This window comes from Chlorocebus sabaeus, chromosome 22 (genome assembly GCF_047675955.1).
Source record: "Chlorocebus sabaeus isolate Y175 chromosome 22, mChlSab1.0.hap1, whole genome shotgun sequence".
In the NCBI taxonomy this organism is placed as follows: domain Eukaryota; kingdom Metazoa; phylum Chordata; class Mammalia; order Primates; family Cercopithecidae; genus Chlorocebus; species Chlorocebus sabaeus.
Window position 1 is genome coordinate 90,924,478 of NC_132925.1, and position 27,852 is coordinate 90,952,329.

Genomic DNA, 27,852 nt, shown 5'->3' on the forward strand with positions numbered 1-27,852 from the left:
ACTAGCCTGGTCAACATGGTGAAACCCGTCTCTACTACAAATACAAAAAGTAGCTCGGCATGGTGGCGAGCGCCTGTAATCCCAGCTACTCGGGAAACTGAGGCAGGATAATCCTGTGAACCCGGGAGGCGGAGCTTGCAGTGAGCCCAGATCTTGCCATTGCACTCCAGCCTGGGTGACAGGGCAAGACTCTGTCTCAAAACAAAAAAAAAGAAATGAAAAAGAAAGTGGAGGCTTGGCAGGGTGCAGTGTCTAACGCCTGTAATCCCAGCACTTTGGGAGGCGGATGCAAGTGGATCATGAGGTCAGGAGACTGAGACCATCTTGGCTAACACGGTGAAACTGTGTCTGCACTAAAAATGCAACAAATTAGCTGGGCATGGTGGCAGGCATCTGCAGTCCCAGCTACTGGGGAGGCTTAGGCAGGAGAATTGCTTGAACCCAGGAGGCAGGGAGGTTGCAGTGAGCCGCAGTTGCGCCACTGCACTCTAGCCTGGGCTACAGAGCAAGACTCTGTCTCAAAAAATAAAAACAAAAAAGAAAGTGGAGGCTGGGCGCGGTGGCTCATGCCTGTAATCCTAGCACTTTGGAAGGCTGAGGTGGTTGGATCACTTGAGGCCAGGAGTTTGAGACCAGCCTGGCCAAGATGGTGAAACCCTATTTCTACAAAATACAAAAATTAGCTGGATTTGGTGGTGCATGCCTGTAGTCCCAGCTACTCAGAAGGCTGAGGCAGGAGAATCGCTTGAACCCAGGAAATGGAGGTTGCAGTGAGCCAAGATCACGCCACTGCACTCAGCCTGGGTATCAGAGTGAGATTCTAAAGGAAAAAAAAAGGTCGCCAGGCACAGTGGCTCACGCAGAAGTTGCAGTGACCCAAGATCATGCCACTGCACTCCAGCCTGGGCAACAGAGCCAGACTCCATCTCAAAAAAAAAAGGCCAAAATTTTTTTTTTTTTTTTTAAAGATGGAGGGCGTCTTGCTATGTTTCCCAGACTGGTCTTGAACTTGAGAATTGCTCAAGCAATTCTCCCATCTTAGCATCCCAAAGTGCTAGAATTACAGGCCTTAGTCACCACGCCCTTCCCACATATAGCAAACTTCAACATCAATGATCATAAAGATAACTACAGATTTCAGATTTCACAAATTTATTTGCTTGCCATGTCTTCTTTCTTGGTTTTATTTTTTGCTTTTTAATTTTTATGTGTTCTTTTTCGCCTTGGCTTCCCAAGAAGCTGGGATTACAGGTATGAGTCATCATGCCCAGCCATGCATAGCAAACTTCCTACGTTTTGTTTTGTTTTGTTTTGTTTGAGACAGAGTCTTGCTCTGTCACCCAGGCTGGAGTGCAGTGGCACGATCTGGGCTCACTGCAAGCTCCGCCTCCCAGGTTCACACCATTCTCCCACCTCAGCCTCCCGAGTACCTGAGACTACAGGCACCCGCCACCACACCTGGCTAATTTTGTTTTTGTATTTTTAGTAGAGACGGGGTTTCACTGTGTTATCCAGGATGGTCTCGATCTCCTGACCTCGTGATCCACCCACCTTGGCCTCTCAAAGTGCTGGGATTACAGGAATGAGCCAACTTCCTAAGTTTTTGTTTGCATAGTTGAGTGATATTGTTTCATCCTCCTGCTTGGACGCTAGTTTGAGTATGAGGTTCAATTTTTTCTTTTTTTTTTTGAGATATAATCTCTCTGTGTCACCCAGGCACGAGTGCAGTGGCAAGATCTTGGCTCACTGCAACCTCTGCCACCTGGGTTCAAGCAATTCTCATACCTCAGCCTCCCGAGTAGCTGGGACTACAGGTACCAGCCACCACACCTGACTAATTTTTGTATCTTTTTTTTTTTTCCGGAGATGGAGTCTCCATGTTGTTGCCTGGGCTGGATTACAGGAGCCTGCCACCACACCCACTAATTTTTGTATTTTTAGTGGAGATGGGGTTTCATCATTTGGTGAGGCTGGTCTCAAACTCCTGATCTCGTGATCCTCCCGCCTCAGCTTCCCAAAATGCTGGGATTACAGGTGTGAGCCACTGTGCCCAGCCTAATTTTTGTTTTTTTAGTAGAGACTACGTTTCACCATATTGGCCAGCCTGGTCTTGAACCCCTGACCTCAAGCAATCTGCTGCCTCAGCCTGTCAAAGTGCTGGGATTACAGGTGTGAGCCACTACCTGGCCACAGGAACTGTTTTTGTTAATGTCACCAATGAATTACTTTTTGCTATATTCAGTGGCTATGTCTACCTATCAGGCATAGTTGATGCTCTTTCCTTAGGGGTTCCAGGACCCAGTGACTCAGGGTCACTTCTATGTTGTTTTCTCTTTTCCTAGTCCCTTTTCATCTTCCTAATCTCCTAACAGTGTATGGACTAAAGGCTCCATCTCTGAACTTCTATTTTATTTATTTATTTATTTATTTATTTATTTATTTTTTTGAGACAGAGTCTCACTCTGTCGCCCAGGCTGGAGTGCAGTGGCCGGATCTCAGCTCACTGCAAGCTCCGCCTCCCGGGTTTACGCCATTCTCCTGCCTCAGCCTCCCGAGCAGCTGGGACTACAGGCGCCCGCCACCTCGCCCGGCTAGCTTTTTTTTGTATTTTTTAGTAGAGACGGGGTTTCACTGTGTTAGCCAGGATGGTCTCGATCTCCTGACCTTGTGATCCGCCCGTCTCGGCCTCCCAACGTGCTGGGATTACAGGCTTGAGCCACCGCGACCGGCCTGAACTTCTATTTTAAATCACCACTCACTCCCTTGGTGATCTAAATTGGCTGATGACTGTCAAATTTCATTGCTAGCCTAAGGCTCTCCTCTGAATGCCAGACTGAAATGTCTCTGTCTAGGCCGGGCGCGGTGGCTCAAGCCTGTAATCCCAGCACTTTGGGAGGCCGAGACGGGCGGATCACGAGGTCAGGAGATCGAGACCATCCTGGCTAACACGGTGAAACGCCATCTCTACTAAAACATACAAAAAGCTAGCCGGGCGAGGTGGTGGGCGCCTGTAGTCCCAGCTACTCGGGAGGCTGAGGCAGGAGAATGGCGTGAGCCTGGGAGGCGGAGCTTGCAGTGAGCTGAGATCTGGCCACTGCACTCTAGCCTGGGTGACAAAGCGAGACTCCGTCTCAAAAAAAAAAAAAAAAAAAAAAAATCTCTGTCTAATAGAAATTTCAAACTCAATATGTCCAAAATTTGCTTTCCCTCTCTACTAATCTGCTCCTCCCCAATCTCCCCTGACCTAGGTAAAGGTGACTCCTCTCTAGTTGCTAAGGCCAAAAACATTAGCATATTTTTGTTTTTTGAGACAGAGTCTCACTCTGTCACCCAGGCTGGATGGAGTGCAGTGGTGTGATCTTGGCTCACTGCAACCTCTGCCTCCCGGGTTCAAGCGGTTCTCCTGCTTCATCTTCCTGAGCAGTGGGATTATAGGTACATGCCAGAACGCCTGGCTGATTTTTGTATTTTTAGTAGAGAGAGGGTTTCATCGTGGTGGCCAGGCTGGTTCAAACTCCGACCTCATGATCCACCTGCCTGGGCCTCCCAAAATGTTGGGATTACAGGTGTGAGCCACTGCACCTGGCCCATAATTCTTTTTTTTTTTTTTTTTTTTTTTTTTGAGATGGAGTCTCGCTCTGTCGCCCACGCTGGTCTGCAGTGGTGCAATCTCGGCTCCCTGCAAGTTCTGCCTCCCGGGTTCATGCCATTCTCCTGCCTCAGCCTCCCGAGTAGCTGGGACTACAGGCGCCCGTCACCACGCGGGGCTATTTTTTTTTTTTTTCGTATTTTCAGTAGAGATGGAGTTTCACTGTGTTAGCCAGGATGGCCTTGATCTCCTGACCTCGTGATCCGCTCACCTCGGCCTCCCAAAGTGCTGGGATTATAGGCGTGAGCCACTGAGCCTGGCACCAGCCCCATAATCTTAACTCTTCTTTCACACCCTTTATATTCTTTTTATTTATGTATTTATTTATTTTTTGAGACAGAGTCTCACTCTTTCACCAGGCTGGAGTGCAGTGGTGTGATCTCGGCTCACTGCGACGTCCACCTCCCGGGTTCACACAATTCTCCTGCCTCAGCCTCCCGAGTAGCTGGGACTGCAGGCACTGTGCCACCACACCTGGCTAATTTTTTGTGTTTTTAGTAGAGATGGGGTTTCACCATGTTAGCTAGGATGGTCTCGATCTCCTGACTTCATGATCTGTATGCCTCGGTCTCCCAAAGTGCTGGGATTACAGGCGTGAGCCACCGTGCCTGGCCACCTTATATCCTATTAATTGACAACTTAAAATGTTTTTTTTCTTTAGAAAATATCCAGAATCTGGCCACTTCCTTTTTTTTTTTTTTGAGACAGAGTCTCACTTTGTCACCCAGGCTGGAGTGCAGTGGTGCGATCTCGGCTCACTGCAAGTTCCGCCTCCTGGGTTCACGCCATTCTCCTGCCTCAGCCTCCGAGTCGCTGTGCTGGGATTACAGGCGTCAGCCACCGCGCCCAGCCTCTGGCCACTGCTTACTACCTTCTCTGTTATGCCCTGGTGCAAGCCAACATCTCTGGCCATGGCTTTTCGCCTCCTTAAGGCTCCTTGTTTCTTCTTGCCCGCTGGAGTCTATTTTCACCCAGCAATCAAAGGGGTATCCTGATAACGATGTCAGACTATGTCGCTCCACACTCAGGACCCTGCAATGACTTCTCCGTCCTTCAGAGGAGAGACAGTGGTAATATCTCAGTTCACTGCAACCTCTGCCTCCTGGGCTCAAGCGATTCTCCTACTTTAGCCTCCTGAGTAACTGGGATTACAGGCATAGGCATCTGCCACCACGCCTGGCAAGTTTTTGTATTTTTAGTACAGACGGGATTTGACCATGTTGGCCAGGCTGGTCTTGAACTCCTGACCTCAGGTGATCCACCTGCCTCGGCCTTCCAAAGTCCTGGGATTACAGGCATGAGCCACCGCGTCCAGCCTTTAACTTTTTTTTTTTTTTTTTGAGACAGTGTTTTGCTCTTGTTGCCCAGGCTGGAGTGCAGTGGCACAACATGAGTCATAACACCAGGCCCAAATCTGTCTTCTAGTGCCTCCAAAACCTCTGTCGCCTCATCAGCTACTACCCTCTCTCTTCCTGTGGTTTTTCAAACATGTCAGGCACAGACCATCTCAAGGCTTTTGCACTTTTTCTTCTGAGTGGAAGGTTCCTCACCCGTTAGCCGGTTATGTATGAACAGAACTCCGTCTCTCATCTTAGGTCTTGAATCTTGTCACCTTTTCAGTTAAACCCTCCCTTATTCAACTAATTAAAATTGCAAATCACTTGTCCCACATGCCCTCTAACTCTCTTCCTGAATTTTTCTCGGTAGTACTTATTACTACCTGATACACTATGCATTTTTCGGTTATTTATCTTTGTTATGGTCTGTAAATTCCAGGAGGATAGGGACCTGTGTGTTGTACTACCAGAGGTGCCTCCAGCACCTAGAAGGACGCCTGGTATTTGGCAGGGCGCAATTGATCTCTCTGGAGTGAGGGGATGAACCGGAGTTCAGAGGAGGAAACACTGAAGACTGGGAAGGCTTCCTGGAGGAATAGGCCCGTCGGCCGACACTCCCAAACCCCGCCCATGCGGCTTTGCGCTCTGCCGCGCCCATCGAGGCGGGGCCGAGACCGGAAGCAGCCCCGGGCGGAAGCCCGACGGTGTTCACTGGGTCCTCCTCCCGACCTGCCCCAGGCTCATGCCCCGCCCACCCGAAAGTGGGTGAAAGGTCGGCGGCGCCGGCACTGCAGCCGGGGCTGAGAAGCCAGTACTGCCCGAGAACTGACAGACTTGAGTTACAGACGGACTAACCATGGCCGAGCAGCCGAAACCCATCAGCCCGCTCAAGAACCTGCTGGCCGGCGGCTTTGGCGGCGTGTGCCTGGTGTTCGTGGGTCACCCTCTCGACACGGTCAAGGTGCGGGAGGCTGGGTCGCAGGCTTTGGGGAGGAGGCCCGGGCGGGGCGCGCAAAGCATGGTTCCCCGCGAGGCGCGGCCGCTGGGCAGAAGAGGGACCTGTGTGAGCTTCCGTGAGAAGTCTAGGGAATCTCTCTTTCAGGGGTGGGCAGGAAGCTGTACCTTCCGCCCCAAAGAGCCAGGCGGCGGCGCAAAGTGAGCAGCCTCTAACTGCCTGTCAAGAGCTCTGATGTAAAAAGTTCCCTGTCCCGCAGTCTCTCTTGATCCTGCGCCACTTCTTTAGGGATGGGAAAGAAAAAACGTCTCTCCATAGTTCTGGTTTCAGCCAACCCTGACATTATCATTAGGGTTGAAACAGGTCCTCTGTAAAGCCCGCCCCAGGAAGACAACTAAACACAGATGCGGTTGTTCTAGAGGTGTCCTTTGATACATTCCCCTGGGTCAAGAGTAACCATCTCTTTCGTACCTTTCCCGGCCCGGGGAGATACTTGACAGTCTTCGGCCTGTCACCCAAGGGTGGCCTGCTCAGCCTACTGGGCAGAGGCATCCCTGTGAGAAGCAATGATGACCTCAGTGACCGAGCCCTTTCCACGGAAAGCAAGGTGATCAGCTTTGCACAAGGCCAACCACGTTCTCACAACTCCCAGATGAGGAAGCTATGGTCAGACTGAGGCTTGGGAGGGAGGCCTGATCAATGGATCAGGGATTGTTTTCTGGTCTTACTCTTATCATATCTCAACTATTCCCCTTGCAACACCTTCATTAATGCTTTGCTGGGGGACCAAAGTCCATCCCCCATGGCTTAACACTCGAAGCTGCATCCAAGTTTTCTCACTTTATTTCTGGACATAAACTTGAAGGAAATTGACAAGTCATTGCCAGGGTGGGCCTGTGGGGAGCAGACATGAGTTTTAAAGGATTGGAAGCCCATGTGAGGGGGTTTGTTAGGATGTTGGGTCAGATTTCCTCCACAGCGAAATAGTTTTGTGGGCACTTCCTCTTGGCAGGCTTGGGCAGCAAGCTCTTTGCTGCCTTTCATCGAAGAAAGGAGCTGCCCTGAGGTAGAACTCATACTGGGGTCATTCTGTAGGAAGACCAGGGTTAAAGTAGCTGGACTGGCTATGTCATTGTGCAACATGAAATCAAATGTTTATGTAGCTGATGGTAAATGCCCTGTGTTAGTGCTTCCCTGACGGTGGTCATTCCAAGCAGCACTGTTTACTGAGGGACGATTATCTGGCCTTTCTTCCTGCTCTTGGTCCATATAGGCAGATACCTTATTAGTTCTAGGCCTCTGCGGCCACCCTTAAAAAAAAGGAAAAAGAAAAAATATATATACACGCATACATACATACATACATACCAATGTCGCTCCTATCATCTTTGTCCTTGATGTCACTCCCAAGAAGGACTGGATGACCTCTGCACTGAAGTGCAAATAACTGAAATGCTCACTGGCATATTTAGGAACCAGAAAGCCTCTCTTTAGCTTAAACCAAAACCACAAATTGCTGACTGCTGTGTTTTTGGCCTTAGTAAGCTAGGTGGACTCCAATCAAAGCCTGACCTTAAGGTACTTTCAGAGGTCCAAGGTTTAGAATAAAAAAAAGAAGTCCAAGATAGTGTAACTGAGCTGTGGTCCGTGTGTCCTGACAAGCCAAAAGCTGCAACGCTTCAGAGTGGGGCATGAAAAGGCTCTATGGAAGGTGGTGCATTAGAACAAGCATTCAAGTGCTGGCTGAGTTCGGACTGAAGAAGTAGGGAGACCCAGACAGTCTGGTGTGGGGAAGGCAGGAGTGAAGGTGAGTGTGGCTTGCAAGTGGGGACCATATTATAAAATAATACCACCTAGGCTGGGCACGGTGAGCTCATGCCTGTAATCCCAGCACTTTGGGAGGCCGAGGTAGGTGGATAACCTGAGGTCAGAAGTTCGAGACCAGCCTGGCCAACATGGTGAAATCCCATCTCTACTAAAAATACAAAAAAATTAGCTGGGTGTGGTGGCAGGCACCTGTAATCCCAGCTAATTGGGATGCTGAGGCAGGAGAATAGCTTGAACCCGTAGGGTGGAGGTTTCAGTGAGCTGAGATTGTGCTATTGCACTCCAGCCTGGGTGACAGAGTGAGACGACTCCTCAAAAAAAAAAAAAAAAAAAAAAAAGACCACCTGCAAAGGACTTTAATGTCCTTGCTGGTTTGGTTGGATGGCTGATGTCCTGATGAGACAGGTATGAGGTATGAAGTGTATATAAAATCACAAAAAGGCAGCCTTGGCAACATGGCAAGACCTCATGTCTATAAAAAATACAAAAATTAGCTGGGGATGGTAGTGCACACCTGTAATCCCAGCTACTCAGGAGGGTGAGGCTGGAGGATTGGTTGAACCTAGGAGTTTGAGGCTGCAATGAGCCTTTGCACTGCAGTCTGGGCAACAGAATGAGATACTGTCTCAAAAGAAAAAAAAATCACAAAAAAGTATTAGTCAGTTTTTTTTTTTTTTTCTTTTTTTTGAGCCAAGACTCTCCCTCTGTCACCCAGGCTGGAGTACGGTGGCAGGATCTTGGCTCACAGCAACTTCTACCTCCCGAATTCAAGCAATTCTCTTGCCTCAGCCTCCCAAGTAGCTGGGATTACAGGTGCGTGCCACCATGCCTGGCTAATTTTTGTATTTTTAGTAGAGATGGGGTTTCTCCATGTTGGCCAGGCTGATCTCAAACTCTTGGCCTCAAGTGATCCTCCTGCCTTGGCCTCCTGAAGTGCTGGGATTCTAGGCGTGAGCCACTGTACCTGGTCTAGTCAGAAGCTTTGATCCATTTCTCTCTCTCTACTAACTAGGGAAGGTTATGCCTGACTATGGGAGGACAATATGAGGGATTTTGGATGTAAAGGTGTGGTGGCATCTGGGCATTTCTATTGTGTTCATAAACCCCTCAGACTTGCATGTCACCTCTGTTGCCCAGTGAGGGACTTCCTTGGTTTGATATGGAAGGCCCTGACAAATACAAGAATAAGAAATTCTAAAGAAATTTTAAAACATGGTAGGAATGATGACATAGAAGGACCTGACAAATACAAGAATAAGAGATTCTAAAGAAATAAACAACATGGTAAAAATGATATTTTGGAAAGGTTAGTGTAATAGCAACCTTGAGAAGAATTTGGAAGCAGAACAGTGAGCAGGAAAAACATCCAGGAAGGGCTGCGCGTGGTGGCTCACGCCTGTAATCCCACTTTGGGAGTCTGAGGTGGGCAGATCACCTGAGGTTGGGAGTTTGAGAGCAGCCTGACCAACATGGAGAAACCCCGTCTCTACTAAAAATACAAAATTAGGCCCGGCGTGGTGGCTCACGCCTGTAATCCCAGCACTTTGGGAGGCCAAGGCGGGCAGATCACCTGAGGTTGGGAGTTCGAGATCAACCTAAGCAACATGGAGAAATCCTGTCTCTACTAAAAATACAAAATTAGCTGGGCGTGGTGGTGCATGCCTGTAATCCCAGCTACTTGGGAGGCTGAGGCAGGAGAATCACTTGAACACGGGAGGCAGAGGTTGCGGTGAGCCCAGATTGCACCATTGCTCTCCAGCCTGGGCAACAAGAGTGAAACCACGTCTCAAAAAATAAATAAATAAATAAATAACGAATATACAAATACAAAATTAGCCAGGCGTGGTGGCACATGCCTGTAATTCCAGCTACTTGAGAGGCTGAGGCAGGAGAATCACTTGAACCTGGGAGGCGGAGGTTGCGGTGAGCCAAGATCATGCCATTACTCTCCGGTCTGGGCAATAAGAGTGAAATTCTGTCTCAAAACAAAACAAAACAAAACAAAATTCAGGAAAAAGACTGCAAAAGTAACTGGATATATCAGTTATCTATTGCAGTTTAACAGTTTACTCCAATGAGGCAGGAGGATCACTTGAACCCAGGAGTTCAAGGCTGCAGTTAGCCAAGATGGCACCCCTGCATGCCAGCTTGGGTGATAGAGCAAGACCTTGTCTCAAAAAAACCCAAAAAACAAAACCAACTTACCCCGAAACTTAGTGACTTAAAGCAACAATAAACATTTATCAGGGCCAAGCCGGTGGCTCATGCCTGTAATCCCGGCACTTTGGGAGGCCGAGGCGGGTGGACCACCCGAGGTCAGGAGTTTGAGACCAGTCTGGCCAACATAGTGAAACCTTGTCTCTACTAAAAAAAAAAAAAAAAAGAAAAAAAAATTAGCCGGGCATGGTGGCACGCACCTGTAATCCCAGCTACGCAGGAGGCTGAGACAGGAGAATCACTTGAACCCAGGAGGTGGAGGTTGTGGTGAACTGAGATTGAGCCACTGTACTCCAGCCTGGGTGATAGAGTAAGACTCCGCCTCAAAAAAAACAAAAAAAGAGACAAATAATCCAATTAAAAATGGGCAAAGACTCCAGCCTGGGTGACAGTGTAAGAACCTGTCTCTCTCTCTTTTTTTTTTTGACATGGAATCTCGCTGTGTTGCCCAGGCTGGAGTGCAGTGGCGCCATCTTGACTCACTGTAAGCTCCGACTCCCGGGTTTTCGCCATTCTCCTGCCTCAGCCTCCTGAGCAGCTGATACTATAGGCTCCTGCCACCACGTCTGGCTAATTTTTTGTATTTTTAGTAGAGACGGGATTTCACCGTGTTGGCCAGGATGGTCTGGATCTACTGACCTCATGATCTGCTCGCCTGGGCCTCCCAAAGTGCTGGGATTACAGGCATAAGCCACCACACCCGGCCGACCCTGCCTCTTAAAAAGAGGGAGAAAGAGAGAGAGAGAGAAAGAAAAAAGGACAAAGGATCTTCTTTTTTTTTTTTTTTTTGAGAAGGAGTCTCACTGTGTTGCCCAGACTGGAGTGCAAAGGTGTGATTTTGGCTCATTACAACCTCTGCCTTCTGGGTTCAAGCAATTCTCCTGCCTCAGCCTCCCAAGTAGCTGGGATTATAGGTGCATGCCACCATGCCTGGCTAATTTATGTATTTTTAGTAGAGACAGGGTTTCGACATGTTGGCCATGCTGGTTTTGAATGCCTGACCTCAGGTTATTGACCCACCTGAGCCTCCCAAAGTGCTGGGATTACAGGTGTGAGCCACCGCACCTGGCCTTCTTTTCTTTTCTTCTTCTTCTTCTTCTTCTTTTTTTTTTTTTTTTTTTTTTTTTTTTAAAGAGGCTGAGTCTTGGCTGGCCATGGTGGCTCATATCTGTGGGAGGCTGAGGCAGGCAGATTGTATGAGTCCAGGAGTTTCAGATCAGCCTGGGCAACATGGTGAAACCCCATCTCTGCAAAAAAAAATTAGCCCAGCATGGTGGCATGCACCTGAGGTCCCAGCTACTTGGAAGGCTGAGGTGGGAGGAGCATCTGAGCCTGGGAGGTGGAAGTTACAGTGAGTCAAGATCATACCACTGCACTCCAGCATGGGCGACAGAGTGAGACCGTGTCTCAAATAAATAAATAAATAAAAAGAGACTAGGTCTTGCTCTGTTACCCAAACTGGAGTGTAGTGGCACCATCACAGCTTTCTGTAATTGAACTCCTGGCCTAGGGTGATCCTTCCACCTCTGCTTCCCAAAGTGCTGGGATTACAGATGTGAGCCACCACACCCAGCCATGGATCTAAATAGACATTTCTCTGAAGAAGGTGAGCTAATAAGCATGTGAGAAATTGTTCAATGTCATTATCCATCATGGAAACGTAAATCAAAATCACAATGATATACCACCTCATACCCACTATGATGGCTTAAAAAAAAGATAGATATAGCCTGAGCAATATAGTGAGATTCTGTCTCTACAAAAACAATAAAAATTAGCCTGGCGTTGTGGTGTGCACCTGTAGTCCCAGCTACTTGGGAAGCTGAGGTGGGAGGATTGCATGAGCCCAGAAGGTCAAAGGTTGTAGTGAGCTATTGACCACAGCCTGAGTGACAGAGTGAAACCTTGTCAAAAAAAAAAAAGGCCGGGTGCACTGGCTCACGCCTGTAATCCCAGCATTCTGGGAGGCCAAGGCGGGCGGATCACGAGGTCAGGAGATTGAGACCATCCTGGCTAACACAGTGAAACCCCGTCTCTACTAAAAAATACAAAAAATTAGCTGGCCGTGGTGGCGGGCGCCTGTAGTCCCAGCTACTCGGGGGGCTGAGGCAGGAGAATGGCGTAAACCCAGAAGGTGGAGGTTGCAGCGAGCTGAGATCGCGCCACTGCACTCCAGCCTGGGCGACAGAGCGAGACTCCGCCTCAAAAAAAAAAAAAAAAAAGAATTTTATATATATATGTAAAGACAATAAGTATTGAAGATATGGAGAAATTGGGACCCTTCCTAGACTGCTTATGGGAATATAAAATGGTGCAGCGACTTTGGAAAACAGTCTGGCAGTTCCTCAAAAGGTTTAAACAGAGTTAACATATAAGTTAGAAATTATGCTAGTGGATAAATACCTGTGATGGTGAATTTTATGTGTCATCTTGACTAGGCCATAGAGTACCTAGATATTTGGTCTCACATTTTTCTGAGTGTGCTTGTGAGGTGGTTTTGAATGTTAACATTTGAATCTGTAGGCTGATTAAAGCTAATTGTCCTCCTTAATGTGAGTGGACCTCATCCGGTTGAAGGCCTAAGTAGACCAAAAGGCTGACTGATACTTCCCTACAAGCAGGAGGGAACTCCTGCCTGGATACTTGAGGTGGGACATTAGTCTTTTCCTGCCTTCAGACTTGAACTGAATCTTTGGTTCTTTTTGGGTCTCAAACTTGCTGACTACAGATCTTGGGACTTCTCAACTTTCATAATTGTATGAGCTAATTGCTTATAATAAATCTCTTGATATATATCTCCTGTTGGTTCTGTTTCTCTGGAGAATTCTGACCAATACAATACAGAAGAGAAGTGAAAACATATATCCATACAAAAAACTTGTACACAAATGTTTATAGCAGCATTATTCATAATAATAAAAAAGGAAAAACACAAATGTCTATCAACTGATGAATAGGCAGGCATACAAAATGTGATTTATTCATACAATGGGATATTATTTGCTAATAAAAGGAATGAAGTACTAATGAAAGAGAAGTTTGAATCCAGCAGGTTAAGTGAATGCCAAAGACATGTACATAGGTACAGCCTTCCCTGTTCAGTTTGGTAGACAGTTGGGCCATTGCTGCTGACAGGCAGTTCTGATTCTGGTAGGTGACTGCATTTTAACTTCTGGTTTCAGGTCCGACTGCAGACACAGCCACCGAGTTTGCCTGGACAACCTCCCATGTACTCTGGGACCTTTGACTGTTTCCGGAAGACTCTTTTTAGAGAGGTTGGTATCTGGTGCTGGGCATCCTCTTACTCAGAACACATTCATGGGGTTGGTTTGTTACCCCCAAGGAGAGTAGGGTAACTGTGGTTCTGCTGGTCAGCTGGCTCACAGCTGCTGCTCCTTCAGCATGCCACCCTCTGCCCTCCGTTGTCATCTGCTTTGGAGTCTCTGATAGTTCTAGCTACTGTTTTATATAGATGACTCAAGCTAATAAAATGGTTCTCTCTTTTGGAAGATGGAATTTAGATCACAGAGAACTAGTGAGTAATAATTGAGATGTGAAATGGAAGAAAATGTACATCTGAGCTGGGCGCGGTGGCTCACGCCTCTAATCCTAGCACTTTGTAGGCCAAGGCAGGTGGATCACTTGAGGTCAGGAGTTCAAGACCAGTCTGGGCAACGTGTAGAGTGTCATCTCTACAAAAAATGCAAAAATTAGATGGGCGTGGTGGCGCGTGTACATCTGTAGTCCCAGCCACTCAGGTGATTGAGGTGGAGGATCACTCCACCAGGAGGCAGAGGTTGCAGTGAGCCAAGATTGTACCACTGCACTCCAACCTGGGTGACAGAATGAGACCCTGCCTGAAAAAAAAAAAAAGGCCAAGCATGGTGGCTCACGCTTGTAATCCCAGCACTTTGGGAGGCCGAGGTGGGTGGATTGCCTGAGTTCAGGAGTTTGAGACCACCCTGGCCAACACAGTGAAACCCCGTCTCTACTAAAAATACAAAAATTAGCTGGGCATGGTGGCATGTGCCTGTAGTCCCAGCTATTTGGGAGACTGAGGCACGAGAATTGCTTGAACCAGGAGGGAGAGGTCCAGCTCTGTGGGGCTTAGTGGGTGTTTTCCCCGTGTGCGGAGACAAGAGATCATAAAAAAGACACAAGACAAAGAGATAAAAAGAAAACAGCTGGGCCCGGGGGACCACTACTACCAAGACGCGGAGATCTTTAGTGGCCTCTAATGGCTGGGCGCGCTATTTATTGAATATAAGACAAGGGGGCGGCCGGGCGTGGTGGTCATGCTTGTAATTCCAGCACTTTGGGAGGCCGAGGCGGGTGGATCACAAGGTCAGGAGATCAAGACCATACTGGCTAACATGTTGAAACCCCGTCTCTACTAAAAATACTAAAAATTAGCTGGGTGCGGTGGCGGGCGCCTGTAGTCCCAGCTACCCAGGAGGCTGAGGCAGGAGAATGGCATGAACCTGGGAGGCGGAGTTTACAGTGAGCCAAGATCATGTCACTGCACTCCAGCCTTGGCAACAGAGCGAGACTCTGTCTCAAAAAAAAAAAAAAAAGACAAGGGGACAGGGTAAGGAGGGTGAGTTGTCCAAGTGATTGATAAGGTCAAGCAAATCACGTGATCATGGGACGGGGAGGGAGGGAGGAGGGCCCTTCCCTTTTAGGTAGCCGAAGCAGAGAGGGAAGGCAGCATACGTCAGCGTTTTCCTCTATGCACTTGTAAGAAAGATCAGGCTGGGGGCGGCAGCTCACGCCTGTAATCCCAGCACTTTGGGAGGCCGAGGCGTGGATCATGAGGTTAGGAGATTGAGACCATCCTGGCTAACACGGTGAAACCCTGTCTCTACTTAAAAAAATACAAAAAATTAGCCGGGCGTGGTGGTGGGCGCCTGTAGTCCCTGCTACTCAGGAGGCTGAGGCAGGAGAATGGCATGAACCTGGGAGGCGGAGCTTGCAGTGAGCAAGATTGCACCACTGCACTCAGCCTGGGTGACAAAGTGAGATCAAAGAGGAACCAGGAGTATGGGAGGAACATGAAAGTGGACAAGAAGTATGACCACTGAAGCACAGCATCACAGGGAGGGGTTTAGGCCTCCGGATAACTGTGGACAGGCCTGGATAATATCCAGCCTCCCATAAGAAGCTGGTGGAGTAGAGTGTTCCCTGACTCCTCCAAGGAAAAGAGACTCCCTTTCACGGTTGGCTAAGTAACGGGTGCCTTCCCAGGCACTGGCATTACTGCTTGACCAAGGAGCCCTTAAGCGGCCCTTGTGTGGGTGTGACAAGAGGGCTCACCTCTTGCCTTCTTGGTCACTTCTCACAATGTCCCTTCAGCACCTGACCCTATACCTGCTGATTATTTAAAATAAAAAGAAAAAATAAAATGTACACCTGCATCTGGATCAGTCAGTTTGTTAGGGATCCATGTCAGAAGTGCCTGTGAGTGAAGTCTGAAGGAAAAGTCAGCCAGTCCTGAAACACTGAGAGAAGCTATCAGAGTCTCTAGTTCCCCTAGACAGGGACATTAAATTGGTTTGGAGTTATTATTATATACATATTTTTTGAGACAGAGTCTCACTCTGTCGCCCAGGCTGGAGTACAGTGGCATGAAGTTGGCTCACTGCAACCTCTGCTTCCCAGGCTCAAATGATTCTCCTGCCTCAGCTTCCTGAGTAGCTGGGATTACAGGCATGTGCCATCATGCCTGGCTAATTGCACTCCATCCTGGGCAAAAAGGATAAAACTCTGTCTCAAAATAATAATAATATTAATAATAATAACAATGAATAACTTCATTAACACAGGACTTAAAGACCTCATTGAGATCTTTTCCTTTGCTTCCTAAAATATAACTTTTTTTTTTTTTTTTTGAGATGGAATTTTGCTCTTGTTGCCCAGACTGGAGTGCAATGGCACAATCTTGGCTCACTGCAACCTCTTGAACCGTCTCCTTGGTTCAAGTGAGTCTCCTGCCTCAGCTTCCTGAGTAGCTGGGATTATAGGCATACACCACCATGCCTGGCTAATTTTATATTTGTAGTAGAGATGGGGTTTCTCCATGTTGGTCAGGTGGGTCTCAAACTCCTGACCTCAAGTGATCCGCCTGCCCCGGCCTCCCAAAGTGCTGGGACTACAGGCGTGAGCTGCCGTGCCTGGCCTAAAATATAACTTTTTTATTTTTATTTTTTTGAGACGGAGTCTTGCTCTGTTGCCCAGGCTGGAGTGCAGTGGCACGATCTTGGCTCACTGCTAGCTCCGCCTCCTGGGTTCATGCCATTCTCTGCCTTAGCCTCCTGAGTAGCTGGGACTACAGGCGCCCGCCACCACGCCTGGCTAATTTTTTCTATTTTTAGTAGAGGCGGGGTTTTCCCTTGTTAGCCAGGATGGTCTCAATCTCCTGACCTCGTAATCCACCCGCCTCGGCCTCCCAAAGTGTTGGGATTACAGGCGTGAACCAGCGCACCTGGCCCTAAAATATAACTTTCATGTAAACACTCTATTATACTCTATAAATTTATAGCCTTGATTAAATATACGGAAACTAAGTAGTTGTCATCCAGATTAAAAAGGGGATGATGGTAAATGATGGACTCAGCCTTGGAGAAGTTGTTCCCAGGATTCCTGTAGGACTTGGGTGCAGAAGAAAGATCTTTTTGCCGGGCGTGGTGGCTCGAGCCTGTAATCCCAGCACTTTGGGAGGCCGAGACGGGCGGATCACGAGGTCAGGAGATCGAGACCATCCTGGCTAACATGGTGAAACCCCGTCTCTACTAAAAAATACAAAAACCTAGCTGGGCGAGGTGGCGGGCTCCTGTAGTCCCAGCTACTCCGGAGGCTGAGGTGAGAGAATGGCGTAAACCCGGGAGGCAGAGCTTGCAGTGAGCCGAGATCTGGCCACTGCACTCCAGCCTAGGTGACAGAGCGAGACTCTGTCTCAAAAAAAAAAAAAAGATCTTTTAAAAATGTTTATTTATTTAGAGACAGAGTCTCGCTCTGTTGCCCAGGCTGGGGTGCAATGACGCGATCTCAGCTCACTGCAAACTCTGCCTCCCGGGTTCAAGCGGTTCTCCTGCCTCAGCCTCCTGAGTAGCTGGGATTGCAGGCATCTGCCACCATGCCTGGCTAATTTTTGTGTTTAGTAGAGATGGGGTTTCACCATGTTGGCCAGGCTGGTCTCAAACTCCTGACCTTGTGATCTGCCCACCTCGGCCTCCCAAAGTGCTGGGATTACAGGCATGAGCCACTGCGTCTGGCTTAGAAAGAAGATCTTGAGGCAGTGCCTGCCTGACCGTCCTTGAGTGAGGTGGTGCTACCCGTCTTTTTTTTTTTTTTTTTTTTGAGATGGAGTCTTGTTCTGCCACTCAGACTGGCGTGCGGTGGTGCAATCTCAGCTCACTTCAACCTCCGCCTCCTGGGTTCAAGCGATTCTCCTGCCTCAGCCTCCCAAGTAGCTGGGATTACAGCCACCTGCCACAATGCCCAGCTAATTTTTATATTTTTAGTAGAGATGGGTTTCGCCATGTTGGCCAGCTGGTTTCAATCTCCTGAGCTCAGGTGATCTGCCTGCCTCAGCCTCCCAAAGCGCTGGGATTACAGATATGAGCACCATGCCCGGCCTGTCCTTTCTTCTTTTTCTTTGTCTTTTTTTTTTTTTTTTAATATGGAGTCTCATTCTGTCACCCAGGTTGGAGTACAGTGGCATGATCTCAGCCCACTGCAACCTCTGCCTCCCGGGTTCAAGTGTTTCTCTCTGCCTCAGCCTCCCAAGTAGCTGATACTACAAGCGCCTGCCACTACGGCCAGCTAATTTTTGTATTTTTAGTAGAGATGGGGTTTCGCCATATTGGCCCAGCTGTTCTTGAACTCCTGACTTTGTGATCTGCCCTCCTTGGCCTCCCAAAGTGCTGGGATTACAGGCGTGAGCCATGGCACCTGGCCTTGTCCTTTCTTCTTTAAACTCCTCCTCCTTACATCTCTAGTGTCCAGGGTGGAGTCTGATCAGTGTCTGATGGAGGGTCTAGGCTTCAGGTCCACTCAGAGTCCTCTACCCTTACAGAAGGAAGGTAGGCTTACCTGCCTCTTGGTCGTTAGATGTTATTGAGTACCTGCCTAGGGGTGGGCAATGTGCTGGGTCCTGGAGTCGTGGTGAGAATGTCTTGTATAAACCCAAATCTTTGAAGAGTTGAATAGGCTTCCTTAGTCCATATTTGTGCATGTCCTGGTTTTTGCTGTGCCAGATTTGAGCTTTCTGCTCTCTGGAGCTGCCAGGCAGAGGTCTGTAGGTTGTGCTACATGGAACTGGGTTGGCCATTCTAGTGGAAGGAAGACTAGACAAGTTGTTCAGGAGGAATGGGCTTGACTTCTCAGGACCTGCTCATCCTTTTAGCTCATGTAGGGAGCTGTGGGAATGGCTTTGAATGGATTTCGTCATATGCTGCTTTTGTAGATCTTCCTCAGATCTCTGTCCTTTTCCCATTTACTGCCTCTATACTTTGTTCTTGGAGTTCACCTGCAGCCTGTAGCAGTTTAGGCTTTTGCAGGAATTAGGAGGAATGCTGACAGGTACAGTTGTGCTCCCTTGATTCTGAAAAGAAAGTTTGGATACCCAGGGTCTGCAGTGAGGCAGGTTCTTCAGCCTGGGTCTGTGGAGCCTTCCCAGTGTGCAGCCTCACCCTGATTCTCCTGCTACTCTCTATAAGGATCAACTTTAAAAGTTTTTGTATTTTTTTAAAAAAATGGTTTTGAGATGGGGTCTCGCTATTTTACCCAGGCTGGTCTTGAACTCCTGAGCTCAAGTGATCCCCCCATCTCAGCCTCCTGAGTACCTGGGATTATAGGCCCTGATACAGGCACTTCATTTGTTACTGAGAAGCTTATAACAAAGTAACAAAGTGATATTTATCTCTTTCCTTCGTTCTCCAGAGGCAACTACTTTCAATTTTTTCAGTTGTTTATGCTGTTCCCACCTATCTACATAATACACATTTACTATTATTTTTATTTTATTTATTTTTATTTATTTAGTTTTTTGTTTGAGACGGAGTTTTACTCTTGTGACCCAGGCTGGAGTGCAATGGCGCAATCTCGGCTCACCGCAACCTCTGCCTCCCAGGTTCGAGCCTTTCTTCTGCCTCAGCCTCCCTAGTAGCTGGGATTACAGGCATGTGCCACCACGCCTGGCTAATTTTGTATTTTTAGTAGAGACGGAGTTTCTTCATGTTGGTCAGGCTGGTCGTGAACTCCTGACCTCAGATCTGTCTGTCTCGGCCTCCCAAAGTGCTGGGATTACAGGTGTGAGCCACTGTACCTGGACATTGCTGTTATATTTTATACATTTATATATTGTTTAGCTACCTATTTGTGGTAGATTATTTTATATTTTAGCTCTTATACTCCCTATCCCCTCCTTCTGCCCTGTCCATCTATATGATTTTATCACCCTTTGTGGTTTAATCCAATTTACCATGTTCATGATTATAACTTTATATATATTTTTTCTCTTAAGTATGAAGTATGATGTGCATTCCATTCCTTGTGTAACTTTTTGTTTCCCTTAGGATTGGGTTAATAATTGTGTTAAATCTTTTGTTTGTTTGTCTTTGAATCACTTTCTGTCATTCTGTACCCTAAATGCTCTATAGTGTACCTTTCTGTTTGGTTTGCTACACACTGCCTTAGGAGTTATTTTCTGTTGTTCTAGTGTGTGTTGTTTTGTTCTGTTTTAGTTTTAGTTTAGTTTTGTTTTTTTGAGATGGAGTTTTGCTGTGTTGCCAGGCTGGAGTGCAGTGGCACAATCTCGGCTCACTGCAACCTTTGCCTCCCAGGTTCAAGCTATTCTCGTGCCTCAGCTCCTGAGTAGCTGGGATTACAGGCATGCACCACCACACACAGCTAATGTTTGTATTTTTAGTAGAGACAGGGTTTCACCATGTTGGCCAGGATGGTCTTGGTCTCCTCGTGATACGCCTGCGTTGGCCTCCCAAAGTGCTGGAATTACAGAAGTGAGCTATTGCACCCAGCCTTGTTCTGTTTTTCTTGCAAACATCACTTTTGGAGTCCTCTACTCCGCTGTGGACTGACTGTTTCCCAGGTCAACTGCACCCAGTGCCATCCTAGAAACCCACTTCATCTCTCTTGGACTGGCCCCCTGGTCTCCCAGGTCCTGAATCTTCCTCCTTGTTTGCTGCCTTGTTTGGTAGTGTATTTATGTATTTGTCTGTCTGTCTAATTATTTATTGGTTACTACAAAATTCACTTTCTTTTTTTTTTTTTTTCCTGGAGATGGGATCTCACTCTGTCACCCAGGGTGGAGTACAGTGGCAAGATCATAGCTCACTGCAGACTTGAACTTCTTGACTCAAGTTATTCTCCTAACTCAGCCTTCTGACTACCTAGAACTACAGGCACACACCACCACGTTTGGCTAACTTTTATTTTTTATTTGTTTTTGTAGAGACACAGTCTTGCTATGCTGCCCAGGCTCACCTTCCCTTTCATTACTAAACTGTACTAGTGAAAATTGCTGTGGAGTTCTAACAAAATTCTCATCTTAATACCTAGAAAATTTAAAACATTTTCTTAATCACTTGTAATCTTACCCCAAAGAAGGTAGATCACATCGTGTATCCTGTTTTGTAGCCTTTTTTTTTAACTTAATAATCTCTTCTCATGTTATAATGTGATTTATAGAGTTTATAATTTGTCTCCTATTTGGCAGCTTTTGTTTTTTTCCCCCAAATTTTGGTACCTTATAAATGCCTGAGGTTATTTTTACACCTCTGAGTATCTCCCTAGAGTAAATTCCTTGCAATAGATTTTCCATACAAAAAAATTTCCAGGTGAAAGAGTATGCTACATATTGGCAGATTGCTGGCCGGGTGCAGTGGCTCACGCCTATAATCCCAGCACTTTAATAGGCCAAGGCAGGAGGATCACTTGAGCCCAGGAGTTCGAGACCAGTTTGGGCAACATGGCAAAACCCTGTCTCTACAAAAAATACAAAAATTAGCTGGGCATGGTGACACATGCCTATAGTCCCAGCTACTTGGGAGGCTGAGATGGGAGGATCACTTGAGCCCAGGGGATCAAGGCTGTGATCAGCTGTGATTGCACCACTGCATCCCAGCCTGGGTGACAGAGTGAGACCCCGTCTGAAAAAAAAATCCCCCAAAACAAAAACAGATTGCCTTTGAGAATGGAAACTGCCTTCAGTTTCTCCAGCAATACATAATAGGACAATTATTTCTGATAAATGTGGGAGATATTCTTCCATTTAAAATTCTCCTTGTGGCCGGGTGCAGTGGCTCACGCCTGTAATCCCAGCACCTTGGGAGGCCGAGACAGGCGGATCACGAGGTCAAGAGATCAAGACCATCCTGGCTAACACAGTGAAACCCTGTCTCTACTAAAAAAATACAAAAAATTAGCTGGGCGTGTGGCAGGCGCCTCAGGAGGCTGAGGCAGGAGAATGGCGTGATCCCAGGAGGTAGAGCTTGCAGTGAGCCAAGATCATGCCACTGCACTCCAGCCTGGGCGACAGAGCGAGACTCTGTCTCAAAAAAATAAAAAATAAAAATAAAGTTCTGCTTGCTTCAAGAAGAAATGAAGGAAGCCACAGGTTAGAGGACACACTGCTTTCCTCTTTCAGTGATTTAAAAGGTGGTGGTGTCTGTAAACAGCTTCTGCTTCTGTGATTCCTTGCAGGGCCTCAGGGGGCTATATCGGGGAATGGCTGCCCCTATCATCGGGGTCACTCCTATGTTTGCTGTGTGCTTCTTTGGGTTTGGTTTGGGGAAGAAACTACAACAGAAACACCCAGAAGATGTGCTCAGGTGAGTACTTACAGGCCAGGAGCACTTGCTGTTCTGCCTGGTAGTGTGACATGGGTTAAATTAAAGAAACTTGGGCAGGGCACGGTGGCTCACACCTGTATTCCTAGCACTTTGAGAGACTGAGGCGGGTGGATCACCTGAGGTCAGGAGTTCGAGTCCAGCTTGGCCAACATGGCAAAACCCTGTCTCTACTAAAAATACAAAAAAATTAGCTGGGCACTGTGGCAGGCGCCTGTAGTCTCAGCTACTTGGGAGGCTGAGGCAGGAGAATCACTTGAACCTGGGAGGCGGAGGTTGCAGTGAGCCGAGATGGCACCACTGCACTCCAACCTGAGCAACAGAGCAAGACTCCGTCTTAAAAAAAAAAAAAAAAAAGGAACCTTTTTTTTTTTGGTGGGTCCTCCTGGGCCCTTAAGCCTGACTCCTGGGTGTTTTTTTTTCTTTCTTCTCTGAGACAGAGTTTTGCTCTTTTTGCCCAGCCTGGAGTACAATGGCATTATCTCAGCTCACTGCAACCTCTGCCTCCCAGGTACAAGCAATTCTCCTGTCTTAGCCTCCCAAGTAGCTTGGATTACAGGCATGCGCCACCACACCTGGCTAATTTTTTTTGTATTTAGTGGAGAGGGGGTTTCACCACATTAGGCTGCTCGCGAACTCCTGACCTCAGGTGATCCACCTGCCTCGGCCTCCCAAAGTGCTGGGATTTCAGGCGTGTGCCACTGCACCTGGCCCAACTCCTGGGAGTTATACATGAAGGAGTACTTGAGTTTTAAATTTTTTTAATTTTTAATTTTTTTTTGTTTGAGACTGAGTCTCGCTCTGTTGCCCAGGCTGGAGCGCAGTGGCTTAATCTCGGCTCACTGCAAGCTCCGCCTCCCCAGTTCTCGCCATTCTCCTGCCTCAGCCTCCCTACTAGCTGGGACTACAGACACCTGCCACCACGCCTGGCTAATTTTTTGTTTTTTTGTATTTTTAGTAGAGACGGAGTTTCACCATGTTAGCCAGGATGGTCTCGATCTCCTGACCTTGTGATCTGCGCTCCTTGGCCTCCCAAAGTGCTTGGATTACAAGCGTGAGCCACCGCGCCTGGCCCAACCAAGTACTTGAGTTTTTGAGATGGGGTCTTTGTTTGTCACCCAGGCTGAAATGCAGTGGTACAATCACGACTCACTATAACCTTGAACTCCTGGGCTCAAGTGATTCTTCTGCCTCAGCCTCCCGAGTAGCTGGGACTACAGGCACACACCACCACTCTGGGCTAATTTTTAAATTTTTTTGTGAGATAGGGGCAGGTCTCATTATCTTGCCCAGGCTGGTCTCGAACTCCTGGAACCAAGCAATTCTCTTGCCTCGGCTAGGATTACAGGTGTGAGCCACCACACCTGACCAGTTTTTCATATTTCTTTTATAAGGTAGTATCAATTATTGGAGAGATTTGTAACATCAACCTCACGAGGCTGTTGAGAGGTCTGAATGCTTAAATATGTGTAACATGTCATAGGCAGCACCTGGTGCTGCCCTAAAGCCAAAAGCAGTCTTTCTATCACCTGATTGAGAGAAGAGAAGGTTCCAACTTTTGTTGTGCTTCATTTTTACAACATGCTAATATGACTATAAAGATTTCAGGTATTAGTTTCTGTGTTAAAGTGGAATAAGTTAATATGTTTTCCTTTAATAAACTTTTAAGAAGTTGGATTTGGGTATGAAGAGACACCTGAGACAGAATTATAGTTCAGAATTTACAAAGTAGCGAAAACAGAGGCTTCTCAGGATGCAGGGGAATTTTAAGTGGAAATATTGGGTGAAAATGTATCCATTATCTGAGCTGTGCAGGGTGCCAACCCCTGGGAGGGGCTATAGGCAGTACAGGAGCTACAAAGGCTGGCCTGCCCTCAGATCCAGGAGCTCAAGGGAGGAAGCCCAGGGTGCCATGCAGTTGTATTCTGTCACCACTCTAGGCCACAGCAGGCTGAGTGAGGGTCTAGGATGTAGATGGAGGTGCTTGTAGAGTGAAACTCTATTTCTAGGATCCTTGTGACCCTCTGAATGTCCCTAGATTCTATAAATAGCCGCAAGTGGCCTGAAACGTGGCTGGGGTTGTTTTGGAGCTGCATTTGCCCATTGGTAGTCCTTGTGTCCCAGGGACACATGTCCTCTCTGAGCGCCTGTTCTTTTTTTTTTTTTTTTGAGACAGAGTCTCTCTCTGTTGCCAGGCTGGAGTGCAGTGGCGTGATCTCGGCTCACTGCAACCTCCGCCTCCCAGATTCAAGCAGTTCTCCTGCCTCAGCCTCCCGAGTAGCTGGGACTACAGGTGAGCGCCACCATGCCCAGCTAATTTTTGTACTTTTAGTAGAGATGGCGTTTCACCATGTTGGCCAGAATGGTCTCGATCCCTTGACCTCGTGATCTGCCTGCCTTGGCCTCCCAAAGTGCTGGGATTACAGGTGTGAGCCACCGTGCCCGGCCCTGAGCGCCTAGTCTTTTAGCATATGTGCCAGCTCACGGATGTATCAGGGCCATGCATGACCCCTGTGGGGTCACTTCTGGTACTTTGGTCTATGGGCTGTGTTCCTGTACAGTCACATCAGCACTCAGAGAAACAGTCTTCCTGACTGTACAAAGTTAAGACACTCAGGACCCCACTCCCACAATCCTGTCAGCCCTGCTGTGTTCACCTTCCTGTAATGCTGTTTGGGGATGGTATAGAAAGGAGTGTTACCAGGGCCTTGGGGTGGAAGTCCAGGAGGGTCCAGCTCTCAAAGGTGCCTCCCTGGGATGGAGATGGGGGTGGGGAGTGGGAGAATAGGCCAGACAGCCATTGAGTGTCCACATGATGCCCTGTGCACACACAGAGATCCTATTCAGAGACAGTCTCCAGTCCCAAGAGATGAGGTTTGCTGAGCCTAGGGTTGGGCATTATGGGGAAAATGGAGCATGTTGGTCTCATAGGGAGAATTTAGTTGCTGAGAGGATTCCTCAGGGATAGCCATGTGAACTGGGACTGTGAAGATGGCCGTGTTAGAAAGCAAGTCTCTTGACTGTTCAACGGTCACCTTGGCTGTGTGCCTGAGGTAGATGCATGAGCCCTGCCTGGGGTGAATGCAGGGAGAAATAGGGCTGTTGAAACTGGTGCCCTGCCTCGAGTGAACTCTTTGCAGTGGATGTCCCTCTATCCCCATTTGGCATCTGTTCGTAAGCTCCTTACTGGATGGGACTGACCTGAAGGCTCAGTTGTTGGAGGCTTGGGGTCAAGAGTGCACTGAAGCTTAGGACAGTATGTGAAGTTTTTCAGTAACAGTTGCTAAGTTGTGGGACTCTGTTGAAATGCTGAATGTAACTTTGTGCCCCATTGCCTCCAAACCATGCTGGTATTGCTAATCCCAGAAAGAAAAGGAGGTAGCCAGGCACAGTGGTTCACGCCTGTAATCCCAGCACTTTGGGAGGCCAAGACAGGAGGATCACTTGAGCCCAGGAGTTCGAGACCAATCTGGGCAACATGGTGAAACTCCGTCTCTACAAAAATGCAAAAATCAGCCAGGCTTGCCTGTAGTCCCAACTACTCAGGAGGTTGAGGTGGGAAGGTCACTTGAGCCCAGGAGGTGGAGGTTGCAGTGAGCTGAGATTGTGCCACTGCACTCCAGCCTGGACAACAGAGCAAGATTCTGTTTCAAAAAAAAAAAAAAAAAGGGCTGGGCACAGGGGCTCATGCTGTAACCCTAGCACCCTGGGAGGCTGAAGTGAGTGGATCACTTGAGGTCAGAAGTTTGAGGCCATCCTAGCCAACATGGTGAAACTCCATTGCTACTGAAAATACAAAAATTAGCTGGGTGTGGTGGCGGGTTCCTGTAATCCCAGCTACTCGGGTCCTGAGGCAGCAGAATTGTTTGAACCCAGGAGGTGGAGGATGCAGTGAGCCGAGATCGCTTCACTACACTCCAGCCTGGGGACAGAGTGAGACCGTGTCTCAAAACAAACACAAACAAATAAACAAAAAGAAGAAAGAAAAGAAAAGGAGATGCCAGAGGTGGCACAGACAACTTGGGGTGATAGATGGATAGGAGCCTCAGACTGCTGTTTATACTCAGTGTTGTTCATTCTGTGGGGGCCAGAGTGAAGACCCATACCTCTTGCCACTGGGGGACTATTTCCCTGTACAGGGGCCACAGGACCTGTCATGCCTGCCTGGGTATCATCCCTGTCTGGTCCTTTCTCAGCATCTTACAGCATATTGCGTGCAGTTGACTTGGCTATCCCTGAGCCTTTAGAGGTGGCCACAGCCATCCTCCTTGGCCTTGAAGCTGTCCTGCTTAAGTTTTGGCTTAGAGTGTTCTCAGGCCCTTGGTAATCCAGGGGAAGTGAGACTGGAGGGGAACTACTGTGGGAGATTAAAGTCCAGATCTTGGGATAGAGACTTCCCCCTCAAAAACCCCAGCACATTAACTATGGGGAATTGAGGCTCAGAGAGGCCTGGAAACCTGTCCATAGTCACTGTGCCTGGCAGGCGCATAGATGGAAACTGTGTTTTACTATAAAACTTCCCTTACAGGTCAGGGATTCAGAGTGTACACCACATGGGGTGGGCCTTGTGACCAGACTCCCATTGCTCTTGCCACTGAGACCCTTGCTCTGGGAAATTTGACATTAAAATATACCTAGAACTGAGTTTTTGTGCGAAATCTGATTCATTTGTGGCTAGGCTTCTACCCAGTCCAAATACTTATTTTTTTTTCTTACAAAACTGTCCTTTTTGCTGGGATTGGCCGCTGTCCTCAGTGGTTAGTCACAGGTGCTTGCTTCTGGTTTTTGTTTTCAATGCAGCTATCCCCAGCTGTTTGCAGCTGGGATGTTATCTGGTGTATTCACCACAGGAATCATGACTCCTGGAGAACGGATCAAGTGCTTATTACAGGTAAGGTTGTGATTGGAGGGGAAATAGCTAGCTTTTTCCTTTCAGTTTATAATTTCCTGTGCATGTTTATGTCCTTTCACCCTTTATAGAGGCTTCAGGGTCGGGTGCAGTGGCTCACACCTGTAATCCTAGCACTTTGGGAGGCCAAGGTGCAAGGATTGCCTGAGCCCACGACTTAAAGACCAGCCTGGGGGCCAGGTGCAGTGGCTCGTGCCTGTAATCCCAGCACTTCAGGAGGTCGAGGTGGGCAGATCACCTAAGGTCAGGAGTTCGAGACCAACCTGACCAACATGGTGAAACCCCGTCTCTACTAAAAATACAAAAATTAGCCAGGAGTGGTGGTGCATGCCTGTAATACCAGCTACTCGAGAGACTGAGGCAGGAGAATCACTTGAATCCAGGAGGCAGAGTCTTCAGTGAGCCAAGATCATGCTATTGCACTCCAGCCTGAGCAACAAGAGCAAAAATTCCATCTCAAAAACAAAAAGAAAAACAAAACAATACAGAGCAACGATGTTATATGAATGGAATCGTATAGTATATAAAGTCTTTGGATTGGCTTGTTTTTTGTTTTTGTTTTTGTTTTTTGTCTTTAGATGGAGTCTTGCTCTTATCGCCCAGGCTGGAGTGCAATGGCACGATCTTGGCTCACTGCAACCTCCTCCTCCCAGGTTCAAGTGATTCTCCTGCCTCAGCCTCCCCAGTAGCTGGGATTACAGCACCTGACACCATGTCCTGCTAATTTTTGTATTTTTAGTAGAGACAGGGTTACACCATGTTGGCCAGGCTGGTCTCAAACTCCTGACCTCAGGTGATCCACCCACCTTGGCATCCCAGAGTGCTGGGATTACAGGCGTAAGCCACCACGCCTGGCCTGGATTGGCTTTTTAAATTTTTTTATTTCTTTCTTTATTTTTGAGACAGGGTCTGGCTCTCTGTCACCAGTCTCTGTAGTACAGTGGCTGGACTCAGCACACTGCAATCTCTGCCTCCTGCGATGAAGCCATTCCTACCTCAGGCTCCTGAGTATCTGAGACTACAGGTGTGCGTCACCATGCCCTGCTAGTTTTGTTTATTTTTTTAGAGATGGGGTTTTACCATGTTGCCCA

The 27,852-nt window shown here is 47.8% G+C and overlaps 1 protein-coding gene across 1 annotated transcript in view; it reads left to right on the forward strand.

The window, feature by feature from the left end:
- Nucleotides 1-5,727: 5,727 nt before the first annotated feature.
- SLC25A20 (solute carrier family 25 member 20) overlaps nt 5,728-27,852 on the forward strand; it is a 39,290-nt gene continuing 17,165 nt past the window's right edge. Inside the window, exons 1-4 of the mRNA XM_007984157.3 lie at nt 5,728-5,947; nt 13,168-13,260; nt 21,707-21,834; nt 26,653-26,743. Of these exons, the coding sequence (XP_007982348.3) occupies nt 5,843-5,947; nt 13,168-13,260; nt 21,707-21,834; nt 26,653-26,743 (417 nt within the window). The 5' untranslated portion in view covers nt 5,728-5,842. The remainder of the gene's footprint in view (nt 5,948-13,167; nt 13,261-21,706; nt 21,835-26,652; nt 26,744-27,852) is intronic.